Source organism: Falco biarmicus, chromosome 1 (genome assembly GCF_023638135.1).
Source record: "Falco biarmicus isolate bFalBia1 chromosome 1, bFalBia1.pri, whole genome shotgun sequence".
In the NCBI taxonomy this organism is placed as follows: domain Eukaryota; kingdom Metazoa; phylum Chordata; class Aves; order Falconiformes; family Falconidae; genus Falco; species Falco biarmicus.
Window position 1 is genome coordinate 82400900 of NC_079288.1, and position 12553 is coordinate 82413452.

At 44.2% G+C, this 12553-nt stretch overlaps 1 protein-coding gene across 3 annotated transcripts in view; it reads right to left on the reverse strand.

The window, feature by feature from the left end:
• Positions 1–7241: 7241 nt before the first annotated feature.
• Positions 7242–12553, reverse strand: part of FGFRL1 (fibroblast growth factor receptor like 1) — a 179096-nt gene continuing 173784 nt past the window's right edge. For all 3 annotated transcript variants that reach the window (XM_056340919.1, XM_056340925.1, XM_056340912.1), the window contains 2 exons: positions 11948–12301; positions 7242–9070 (listed from right to left, as the gene is read on the reverse strand). In XM_056340919.1, the coding sequence (XP_056196894.1) occupies positions 8661–9070; positions 11948–12301 (764 nt within the window). In that variant the 3' untranslated portion in view covers positions 7242–8660. The remainder of the gene's footprint in view (positions 9071–11947; positions 12302–12553) is intronic.

Consider the following 12553-nt stretch of genomic DNA (forward strand, 5'->3'; position numbering starts at 1 on the left):
CTGTCCCTAACTTTGATACCTCACTTAAGAAGGATGAACTTAGGCCTTAAAACACATCCTTCTTTCTCTTTGAAATCCAGGCAAGAACATGCTTTGAACGAAAGATGATCTGCAGCAATGTGCTCAAGAGAAATTGCTTGCTCCAGGGAGCAGTGAGCGCTCTGGTTCATCCTGGCTGCCTCCTGGGCTCCGACCCATGCAGAACAGCCCAAGAAATGACTTGTCTTTACTCTGGCAACCTCCCGCAACATGTCACCTCTCCTCCTCTTTTTTAATTGTTCCTCCTCACCATTCGTGACTCCTCACATTCACTTCCTGTCTTCGCATTCGTGAAAATATTGATTTTTTTTTTCAATTTTCAACATTAATAACATTAATACTGAAGTAACTCAGCAAAATTTGCCTTACAGCCTTACCCAGGACCTCAGCAATATTTCAGATTCCATATCCCACTGGTTTCAGGGTTTGGGCCTTCATCCTTACCTCTCTGATTAAATAATTATCTTTAAAATCCTTCACCATTTTCACCCTGATAATAAAGCACAGGAAAATGTGGTGGTAAGCTTCATGAATATTTATTTTTTCAACACTAAAGGAGCAAGTTTACCTAACAGCTTTGCTACCCGATTGTCTGCAGAACAAGGAAGCTATGGCCATGTTAACGCAAGCAGTAGTAGTTTATTGTTTTAGTAGACACTTCTTTTTCCTTCCTTTTGAATAAACACACCGCAGGGTCTGGGGGGGACGTGTGCCAAGAGCATTACTGAGCGCAGCAACAGCCGAACAAAGCGCGGCAAAAACACAACCCTAATCATAACAGAGTGAGCAAGTATTGTTACAAATGTTCTCTTTAGTATGGAAATGAGCCAGGGGTAATAAAAACACCATAAAAATGTCAAAATGACCGATCACCATGAAGCACTGGCCTTTTTATAACCAAAACGTGCAATGAACTTAAAAAAAAATCCTGTGTTAAGAGAAATGCCATTTTTACTTAACTTTATTGTTCGACTTATCCTCACTTCGCTGCACAGTTAAATGATTGCAGAAGAGAGTAACTTCAGAAGGGCATCAGTAAAGAGCTGATTGATGTTCAACAGCATGCGAGCGCGATGGTGGACTCTGGATGGAAACAAACTGTTTAACCAGGGCATTAACATTAACACTGCTACCACCTCTTTATGAGAATATGGGGTATATTTATGTACTAATTGTTTGAACAGCAGCTATAAAACATAATGCTTAATAACATACAAATGAAGAGCTGTGTAACTCATGTAATTCCATCAGAAACTGCTCAGGAACAGCAGCTTGATTTTAATTACTCAGATCAAAGGAAAAAAGGCATTTTGAAGTCTGGTCTAAAGTGTTATTTATTACTCCTCTCACTAAAGCATAGACCAGCTCAGATAGAAATAGCTCGTTGGACTGGGTTTGGTTAGCAAAAACGGGAAAAAAGGATATTCATTGCTTTGCTGAAGTCCCCGCATACTGGGGGACATATGCATATGTACATATATATGTTAAATCCTAATTGCAACAGTCTGCCAGAAAGGAAAAGATAAAAGAAATAAAAATTATAAAAGCTAAAATAAGGACAAATAAAGGTCACAGCTCAATGTATTGCTCTCAGAGACCCAAGGCTGGTAAACACACACAAAGGTGCCTTGGCTAAACACAAAATGTAAAATGGGCATCCTCTTCCCTACAGACTCCACTCCATACATAGGCAATATATATCTGCCGCTTCACAGTCAGTGCAACACCAGGATTTCAAATATGGTTTTATCAGCCATTACTTCCTGGTTTCAACTACATAATCCACATTTTTGGTAGTTTTGTGGGTTTGGGTTTTGGTGGGGTTTTTTTTCTGACATATGTAGCAAACTTCTAAAAGCTGAGACTCTTGGCCCAAAAGATGCTTTGCTGGTAAGATAAGGTCAAGACCTAGTCTGAAATACCTACAGCTTCCCGATTACTAGCATTTTCTGGCAGGTCCACAATACAGAACCAGCCTGGTAGGTGACCTAGGTGCAACCCAGTACATTTGGATGACAGATCCTAGCCCTGGCCAGTACCTTCATGCCTCATTTCTTCTTCTGTGAAATTGTTGCTGAGATCTACAGGTGAAACCCACTTTTTAAAGCCAGGCATTTTTGTGACTATGCCCCTTACACCCTCACTGCATCCATTGATCCACAGAGAAACACACATGAGCAGGCTCTCTGTGGGTCTGATACCCATGGCGGTCCCATGCACGTAGGAGACCTGCAGAGTCACATCGGCCAGGACTGTACACCCCAACACACAACCCCTCATGTCTGAACGAGTGTGCCCACCCGAGGGCAAGGGCAGGGCTGGCTCCATGCATGGCAAGAAGGGAACTGAAGATAATTACACCAGTAACCACTTTATGCAGCTGAGCAAGCCATTAACCGCACATATTTACATTCAAATTCACGTGTAAATCCTCCATGACACTATCTGCAGCAAATCCAGAAAGATTTTCTAAAATGCTGATAGCACAGAGGAGGGGTGTGTACATGCAGGGCTGCACTGCTGTTTTACACAAGGGGTTTCTAGCAGGCGCTGTAAACGTCGATGCACAACCCCAGTTTATATAAATAACACCATTACTGTAGTAATAAGCTGGAAAGTGCTGAGATCACATAGTCTGGAGGCAAGCGGGGCTGGGTGTGCAGCCTGAGCGAGGCTGCCATGTGCCAAACGTTCCCGTAAGGTCTGTGGTGCACGTGTGCAGCTGCAGCGCTCGCCAGGAGCAGCACAGCCGCCTGCAGGGGACCTGCACTTGTGTCTCCTTTTCTCTGCAGCTCAACTACATTTCTTCAGGGCCAGAAGGGACTGCTAGACAAACCCATCTGGACTATATATATCCCTTTATCCTAATAACATTCCTAAAATCTTGCATTCAACCGAAACACCCTGTCCACAAAGCACCCAGTCTTGTTCTGAAGATTTTTGAGAGATGCAGTGTCTACCTCTTCCGTTGATAGCTCCTTCCAAAATGTGTGCATTTCCCATTTAAATGTGTCTGGCTTCATACTCTGGCCAGTAACTCCTGTCACATCTTTCTCTGCCAACGGGCCAGCCAGAGCAAAGATGTAAAAACCTTTCAATGACTCCATGCGTCCAATTGATTTCCCAATGGACGCTGCAGGGATTTTTTCCCATTGGCATATGCAAAAGCTGGAATGGGCTCTATATATGGAATAATCACTGACTACAGGTAATCTGGAGTCCTGGGTATACTCAGCATACCCTATGTAGGCAGAGGCGATGCTCAGTTAGGAAAGTCATAATAAATTTCCCATTAACCTTTGACCACCTCCCAGGTTTTGCTCCCTGCTACATCTCCCCTGGGGCTTTATTCCAGTATTTCAAACCTCTAAAGAGTTTCAGACAGCCACAGAAATGGAGCTGACAGAGAAATATTTCCTCTTTCCCACCCTAAGTGCGCAATTTCTGCACAGGGCTCTTTGGATCCAAGGTCCGGGTCAGGTCAAGATGAAATCTGGGTGACAGCCAGCTTTTCTGAACTTAAGATGTCACAGCTTGGATGTTTGCTGCCTCTGGAGTGAGTAGTGAGACACTCACATGTTTGCCTCAAAGGGGTGGAGGTGCTGGGCTTGACCTTGAAATCCCTGCTCCACTACAGGCACTGGAGTTCGGCCATAAGCTCCAGGGACCCCAAAATTTCAAGTTAATTGCACTTTGGCTCCTGGTGCAACTATGGCATTTGGCTCTAGAGATGAAGAGATCAAAAATAGTCCTTTTTCCATAAAACCCAGAAACTTTTTCCAAACCATTCAAAAAATAACGTCCCTGCTAGATTCACAGCACCTAAAGAAAATACCAGACCAAGCTGTGGTGCAAAGGTAATCGAGCAAGATTGTCTGCTTTGCCTTGCCAGCACGTATTCCTGATGTGTGCTAACACACATGCACACACATGCTCTCACACACACACAGAGCCATCCTTCCCTTCAAAACATAGAAAGCTTACAGAACTCTACCCTCTACTAACACAATTCCAGTCTTTTATTCCTTTTCTTCTGAAACTTTTATTACACAGCCACAGACAAAGACACACTGCCATCCTCTCTCATTTTGTGTGTTTAGTTACTGTATTTGTCACCAATTGAAAAGCATATAACACTTTTTATTTTCAATGTCTGAGAAAGGTTTTCAGTTTGAAAGGGGCCGACTGTACAAAGATTGTCCATACAAAGTCTAAAAATGCCACACACAGACTGGCAGGTAAGGCCATGTTTGATCTGTAATGCAAATAAAATAATGATGGTGAGTTTTAAGCCTAAAATTCCTTTGATCTTTGAAACCCCATGGCTTTAAAAGTACAACTGCCTTCTGTATCACAGTCTGGCACGTACATCTATATGCCTATATGTATATGTATGCATACACATTAAATAAAAAACCCGTGTTCAAAATAAGGTCAGTAGCTAATGGCAAGACTATGGTTTTCTTTAAACATCCTCCATTCATGGGGGAAGATGAGTCCATACTTTCCACTGAAGAAAAACAAATTCAAACACGAGCAGGACCTGGCTGAATTTATTTAGATGAAGGAAGACTTTGCAATACATGCAAGGCACAATCAAGCCCCAAAAATAAACGGCATGCAGTAGGGCATGGGACAGTGTAACTCTTAAGAGCACTTACAGATACCTTGTGGAGGCAAAATAATTCCTCAGAAATGCGAAACTCTCCTAGGCACAGCAATCCAGCGCAAGGCCCAGACAATATGAACAGCCCCTCTTAAACAAGGCATATGACAATACTTTGCTAGAGGGAAATCTCACACCATATTGGTGCCCAACAGAAGATGCTCAAGAGGAAGCTGATACCCAAGGCAGGGTGAAAACACCATGCTTTCTGCAAATCAAGACATTTATAGCATCTCCCATAGCACATCCCAAACCAGAGCCATCTTCTCAGTGCCATGATTGAGAGCTGCAGCTGTACTGAGCTGTTGCATTGGCCACACCGGGTGGTTTACTGCAATGTTTGCCTTTGGAGCTCACTCTGTCAGCATCGCTAGAGATTTGTCTCTAAAGGCGGGAGCTTTAAAGGGCAGGAAGAGGCTACTCTTTCTGCTTGAGCCATGTGGGCATATATAATTTTTTGGACTGTGTGACACAGCACTACAAAGGTGGATCACAAAGGGTAGAAGGCACCGGTGGAGAGCGTTACGCTCAGCGTGGGAGTTTGTGCTGTATAGGAAATACAGGATTGCTTCTTTTAACCCACTAACCCTCCCTCTGAGGGTCAGTGATATAGCTGCCATTTGAAAAAGTGCTGTAAGACAGTTTCTTAGGGCTTGGTCAGAGCTGAATCATACAAAACCACCTCCACTTTTGAAGCTGGTGTCAGTGCCACTAGCACAGCATGTGTTAGAAATGTCCCCTCGCTGCAGCACTGGCACAGAGAGCAGAGAAGGGCTGCAGGCTTAGCAGTGAACCCTGCCTTCTGCCATGCCCCTAATGCTGCTGAAATATGCATTAGCTCGGGCGGTACCATGGTGCAGTAAGCAGCTTCCCACAGGCAGGAGATATGAGATGTAGCCCCTAGTAGCTCTTACGGAAACACCCACTTACTGCTTTCTTAAAATAAAGGTGATGCACTTAGATGTTTTAGTGTTTTTTAAATTAAATGACTTAATAATCTACAGCTTTTAAGAACCCCTGCTTAAATCATGCCTTATATCTGAACAAAGCCCCCAGTGCTCACATCTATGTCTCCCTGAAGCTGAGAGGATGCATACAAAGATACCCATTATCTACAGACCTCATAAATTTATGTTAACAAAATGTAACTGAACCCTCCTGGGGGGGGGGGGGGGGGGAGGTAGTAATAGTTTGCTTTATTATAACCTCTCCAGGAAGACCATCTTGAAGGATGGTCTTCTGTAGAGGTTATAACATGGATTTCCTACTGAAACATACAGGAAAGCAGCTGTGTCCTGTGGAGAGCTGTATTGCAACTGTGCCAGTCAGTAAACTCCACTTGATTAGGAAGGTTCCCCTTTTCTAAACCCTTCTCCTCCTCCCCTTCCCCAGAATTATCCCAGCCAGCACCAACACAGTGGGCAGGGATGGAGCCACTGATCCAGGTGGCTAAGGCAAAAAAAGGGACTTTTTTGGAGCAGCATGTATTGGTGAAGGAAAGCAGGAGCTTACGTGCTTTGCTGAATCAGGGCCCCATCTTGAAGCACTACGGCTGAGCAAACAGGGAACTGTTTGGTTTGCTGCTGACTCAAACAAGCCAGCAAAAAAATCACTGCAGGTCGACCCAGAGCAAATACCTTCAGAAAGGTTCAGACAAAAGCAAAGCCTAAAGTACTGTTTTGTTTTGGGTTAAATGAAGTGCTTCACTTTTAAACGGAGTTTAAAAGTAGCTGGTTTGAAGATCTCTTTCCCAGAATAGGCCTGAGAAGGAAGTAATTTCAAACTTAAAAACTGGCATGTTTCAAATTTTCAGGGTTTTTTTACCAGCAAACTTTAAGTGAAACTCAAGCGAAGAGCAAACAGTTGCAGCATTGCTGAACCCGCCTTCTCTAAAGAAAATTTTGGCCACTGAAGGGTTGGGTGCCCCTCTACGGCAGCAGCAGAATGAAGGTGTGAGCTCTCCTGCAGGGGAGTAGCTCCCTGAGCATTCTTCTTACTGCACCCAGCTCATCCTCCGCCCAGCTCATCCTTCGCTGGCTCCTTCAGCAACTGCATTTACAAATGAAGTGTCCCACCTACATTTCATGGTTTCCCCTCCTACGCACCCTGAGACCCAAGTTCATTTTACAGGCTCAAGAAATGATTATCTCTTGATTTGCAAAGTCTTCTTTTAAAAAGAAAACCCATTGCAGGTTTGTGCTTAAAAAAAAAATGTAACCTCCCTGCCCCTCATACCCACCCCCCCCCAAAAAAAAAATGCATAGTGAAACTGATTTCCCTGTGAGCAGAGAACTTTGCTACTGAAGATGACAAGGGGTCCATGAGAAGCAATCAGGCCACTGCAGACCCTCACAGCCAGAATATAAACAGCGGGAAAAGCCAGTTACTGATGGAAAGGATGGCACCAGCAGTACCTGAGATGATGTTATGAGATTACACGTGGCTAGTGTAAAAAGGCATAGAGATAGATGACCAAGGTTAGGAGAATAACAGTTGGTCACATGCTACATGGAGTGTATTCTCAGCATGGCATCTATAGAACCTGAAAAAAAAATCTTTATTTTCTTTGATCAAAAATACGTATAGAAATGCCTGTTTTGAGGAAAATATCATACATTTTTTTCTTGTTTAACAAAATAAATTAAATATACATGACTTCTGTTTAAACTCTATATAGAATTACAAAGGTTTTATATTTGCAATTGGATTCATTTCCAGTCCATATAGGTATTTAATATGGTCCTTATTTATTTTCTCTTCTTTCTGTTTTTACTGTTGTTTGAACTGCAACAAAGTTGTATCATTTCCAAAATGTTATCTGATGGGAGGGGACAACCACACACAACCTAGGTGAGTATTTCTCAAATGCATTTCTTCCTACAATATTATTATTTCATTCTACTTCTTTCTTACTCTTTTTTCTAATGTTTTCATGTATTTTGCATTGACGTAGAAAATCCAGTAGCTTGTCACTGTGAGCCATCAGAGAAGGACAGCGTGTTTTGCTTTCTTCACCATCAGCAGTTCAATTATTATTATTATTAATTATTATTATTTCTTAAATATAAATATAAAGGTGTCCTGTACAATGTTCCTATTTCCTTCTTTCCTTTTTCCTGGTAGTGGCACTGAGTCCTAGGACCAGGGGAGCGGAACACTTGCAGTTTGATCTGCAGAACACCCCATGGGAAACATGATGCCTTCAACTTGCAGAAATTGAAGCAACTACCTTGATTAGCGTTTCAGAGTAAATGACCATGATTGAGAAGCTTTCAGCATTTCACGTTGTGAACAGAAATCAGGTTTTCCAGACCCTCTTGTGTCAATTTTTTCCCCTGGAAAAAGTGAATTGCTGATGTTTCCTCATGCTTTGGCACTAAACCTCAGCTACTTTAGAGCTCGAGTCACTCAGAGCAGGATGGGTCTGGCAGCTTCCCACCAAAACAAGTGATGTGCAGCAGGCACAAGAACAGCAGTGCCCATCCAGAAAAGCACCACAGTCACCTCTTGCTCTTCTTGTTCCTTTTAGCAAACAAGGAAGGAGGTGGTGGTTCACATCCCTGTGTCCTGTCTCACTTGTTGCCACCTTGATTAAAAAATCTGGGAAGGCTCCACTGTTGGAGATGGCTGCCTCTCTGCTGAGATTTGGAGTTCCTTCATTATTCCTCAGCTACATCCTGATTGCAATAATAAAAAAAAAAATCTCTTTTCTCTCTCTGTCTTTCTCTATTATATATATATTTATATAGATAGATATAGATATATACACATATATATACACACATACACACACGCATATACAATTATATATATATGTATATATATATTTAAAATTACATATATATTCTTTTCTGTCTGCTTTGCCTATTGCTGGCAGTGTGAGCTGACTTGGAGCAGTCTCTTCTGAGGTACCACGAGGAAAAGCCCAAACAAGCTACTGTACACGGCTGTCCTCTTAGCACTGGTACTGAATGTGCTGGTGCTGATGGACTTTGCCTTCCACATGCGAGTGGGTGTGGGTGTGGATGTCCGTGTAAATCTTTGGGTACATTTTGGATGCCATGGCCGGGGCGAGTGCAGGCCCTTGGGACAGTAAATGCTGCTGCTGCGCGACATATTCCTCATAGTTTATGGAGGAGATGCAGTCTTTGTCAGGGACCTGGGAGACACAGATCCTGTCCCGGGGCTGCGGTCGGTGCACGGGGGCAGCAGCTGGAGGGGAGCAGGGTTTCTTCTTGGTCTGGCAAAGCCACAAGAGGATTGTCCCAAAGATGAAGACAGCTCCGGCAGGGATGCCGATGATCACGGGCCAGGGCAGGCTGCTGGCCGAGGAAGGGGGTACAGGTGCACTCGGAGGCTTGGGATCTGGACATTACAGCAGGAGAGAGACAGAAAGAGTTAATTAAATGCAGGCAAACTGGATTCAAAACAGATGTCACACTTGGGCTGGCTTTTGTACAGGCTGTCTGGCAACCCTGCCAGACCAAGTAACAAGGGAGAAATCAAGCCAGCACATGTTTGGTAACTGCTTTGCTTTTCAGTGCTCCTGGAAGGACAAGCAACTCATTTTCTCTGGTTGGGGGAGAAGTCTTTGGAGGATTCTTTAACTTTCTTATCCAAGCTTTAATGGACACACTAGAGCCAGCCTGAGAGTTTCCCAAAACCCTCACTCTGCAATGAAGTGGGCTTCACTGCCCAGATTGAAGGACACAACACGGGACGTGTCAGTAATACCTCCATGTCAGCAGCCCAGGAGGCACGACCAGGTTGTGCAGAGCCATGGCACATTGCCCACTCACCTCTGGCAGGTCTGCGTGGGCTTTAGATACTCTTCAGTACCCCTATCTAGCGATACCGGAGCCACTCAGCAGTGCTCTGCCGAGGAAGGCAGCATGAATGTGATATTTTGGAGGTCCTGTGTGGCTGGAAGATGGAGGATGGGAAAAATGTAGGTGAGCTGATGTCCCCTCTTTGGTGCCCAGGCCATGGAGAACTGAAAGTTCACTTGGCATTAAAGTGTGTGTCCAACTCCCTACACCAAATGGGATCTACATTCACCAGTCTCTTTGAAGCTGCCATTGGCTTTCCAGGGGTAGCAAATTAAGCTACCAGAGGAGATAAGATGCTTCAGACAGCATCTTTCACACTTACCTCCCCCTTCCCCGCTCTGCTGTTGGCAGCCTGCATATCCCTGGGTAGCCACTCCATTTTCTCAGCCGGATCTCTTGATTTACCCCAGGAGGCGTCCTGGGGTAGGATCCTAGCTATTAAAATCCCCATCTAAATATCTGCCACCTGGGATTTCCAAAGCCCTAAAAAGTACCTAGGCACAGAATTCAGCTTGCAGGGAGACACTGAAGAAATTGAAAACCACAGGCTATCCAAATCACCCAATATGTTAAATTAAAAAATATATTGCTTAACTTTCAAGCCAAAGTTCTTTAAGACACTACTGTCTTTTTCTCTCCTTGACAAATAATCCTATGGCTAGTTTGAAATATTAAATATATACCATGTGGTCTCTTTGAAGTTAGAAGGACCTATACTATTGACCTCCATAGACAAAGCTTTGATTCACCAGCACTGGAAATTACAGAATAATTTAGGCTGGAAGGGGAGTCTGGAGGTCATCTGGTCCAGCCCGCTGCTCAAAGCAAGACAGGATCAGAGAACTGACCCATGATGCTGACCACGAAAACAACAGTCTTCATGTTGGTTGGCAGAAATCCTTTGCTGGGCTGAAATGAAAGTGTTTTGATATTCATCTATGCTGTTCTTCAGAGCTGTCTATGTAAAATCTGGTAGATTCACAAGCAAGACGGTGGTTTTTAACTCATGGCCTTGAAACCACATCTTTGCCTTTGAGGGCAAGCTGGGTTCTCCTTCTCCGACACTGCCAATAACGACAGGCCTGCAGGCTTTGCTTCTGGTACGAGGCCTCATTATAGTCCCATTAAAATCAATGGAAAGTCTCCCACTGATTTCAGCAGGAGCTGGATTGGAGTCTCATAGTTCAGAAACTCCCAGAGGATTTGAGTCATATCCCACCCACACAGCCTTCTCTTTAGGACTGACAGGCTTTCCAGTTGGGAGTTTTGTCCTCAGTCTAAGTGATGCAGAAGATGCCATGAGCATTCTCTTACTTGGCAGCCCATTGTCAGTATCAAAATTCAAGCCAGTGACTCTGGGCGGCTGCTGAGACACAGAGCATTGGCAATCAGTGAACAGGACAAGATGTGCTGCCGTAGTTACAGGAGTCACAAGCATCTTCCCCACTACCCACACAGAAAACCAGTCCTAACAGCCTGGGAGAGTTAATGATCTCTGTTTCTTTCTGGTGTCTTGACTGGAGACACCCCATCAGGCCTAAGAGCTAAAATGTTCTGATACTGGCTCCAGCACCTGCACTCTCTTAGTTGTGCTGGTCTTGTGATGGTGAAGGGAAGAAAAAGCAGTGAGATTGATTTTTGTCATAAAACCGGTGGATCTGAAGCTAGATTCACACAGCAAGATGAGGCAGAAAGAAATGCCCTTTTCAACACAAAAAATATTTATCAGGGCAGAACTGCAAAGTCAGGAGGCAAAGGAGCAAGTAACAAAGTGCCTCAAGCACACTTGATACAGCCTCAGTCAGACGTGGCCACCAGCTCTGAGGTCTGGGGAGAGAAGGAAGCAGCTGTGAGTTTGGTACAAAAGTCCCCAGGGGATCATTGGGTAAGAATTTAACTAATCAACCCCTCTCTCTGTCACACTCATTCTTTTCTTTTCGTTGTGACCGGGACAGTTTTTATTCTCTCATTTTATGGGCTCATATCATTGTTTCCTTTAACCAGTAAAAGCAATACAAACAAGAGCAAAAGAAAGAAGAAGTGTAAGGGAATGGGACTGGAAACTGCTGCTGTTCAGTTCCCCTCTCATGTCCTGCACCTTATCACTGAAGTGATGTAGTGCCTGCAACTGTGGTATCCTTTCCCAGCTCCTCTTCTGTACAGGAACAGATAATTCATTTCATTTCACCTTGCTGGAACCATTATTCCCCAAGAAGGGAGAAAAGGAAACATCATCAAGAGGATTTCAGCAGGGGCTGATTTATATCAGGGTTGATTTAGTCCCTCATTCATTCTTATCAGAACTGGGCATCACCGAGGGCCATGGAGCCTAATGGGCATCAGTAGTTGTATTAATAAATAACATGATGCAGACTACGGGTTCAGATGGGGAGGAAAAAAAGGCATAACTCACCTGGCAGGACTGTGAGAAAAGCACTGCGAAAGCTGTAGCCCATGGTGTTTGCCCCTAGGCAAATGTACATCCCTGCATCCTCTTCCTTGGCTCGAGTAATCATTAGTTTGTTCAGGTAGGAGCCATCGGGACGGGACCAGACTTCTCCCGTGGGCAGCACAACAAACTTCTGTCCCCCAACATCGATGGTTGAGTTGTACTTGCTCTCTGTGCCATACTCCACCCTTTTCAGCCACTGGATGACAGGTTTGACATCACTGCGGACTTTGCACTGAAAGGACGTGGTCCCACCGTAGTCTACTGTTGTGTTGACAGGGTGCGTCCCTGTCAGGATGGGCTTGGATCTTGTCCTCTCTGCAAAAAAACACAGGGAGCTCCATGAAAAAAGGTGTTTGCCAAGCTCATTAACTTATGATTGCAGAAACATAGGGAAAAGGTGTAGGAGGGATGCAAAATATTTGTCTAGTCCAACTCCCTGCCCCAAGGCAGGCTGAGACTTCTGCAAAACTCCTGATACAAACTTGCTCAGCCTCTGCCAAACCCTCTAATCGTGAATGCTCTCTAGTCTCACCAGACAACTCCTCCATTGACTGAGGCTTAGCAAGT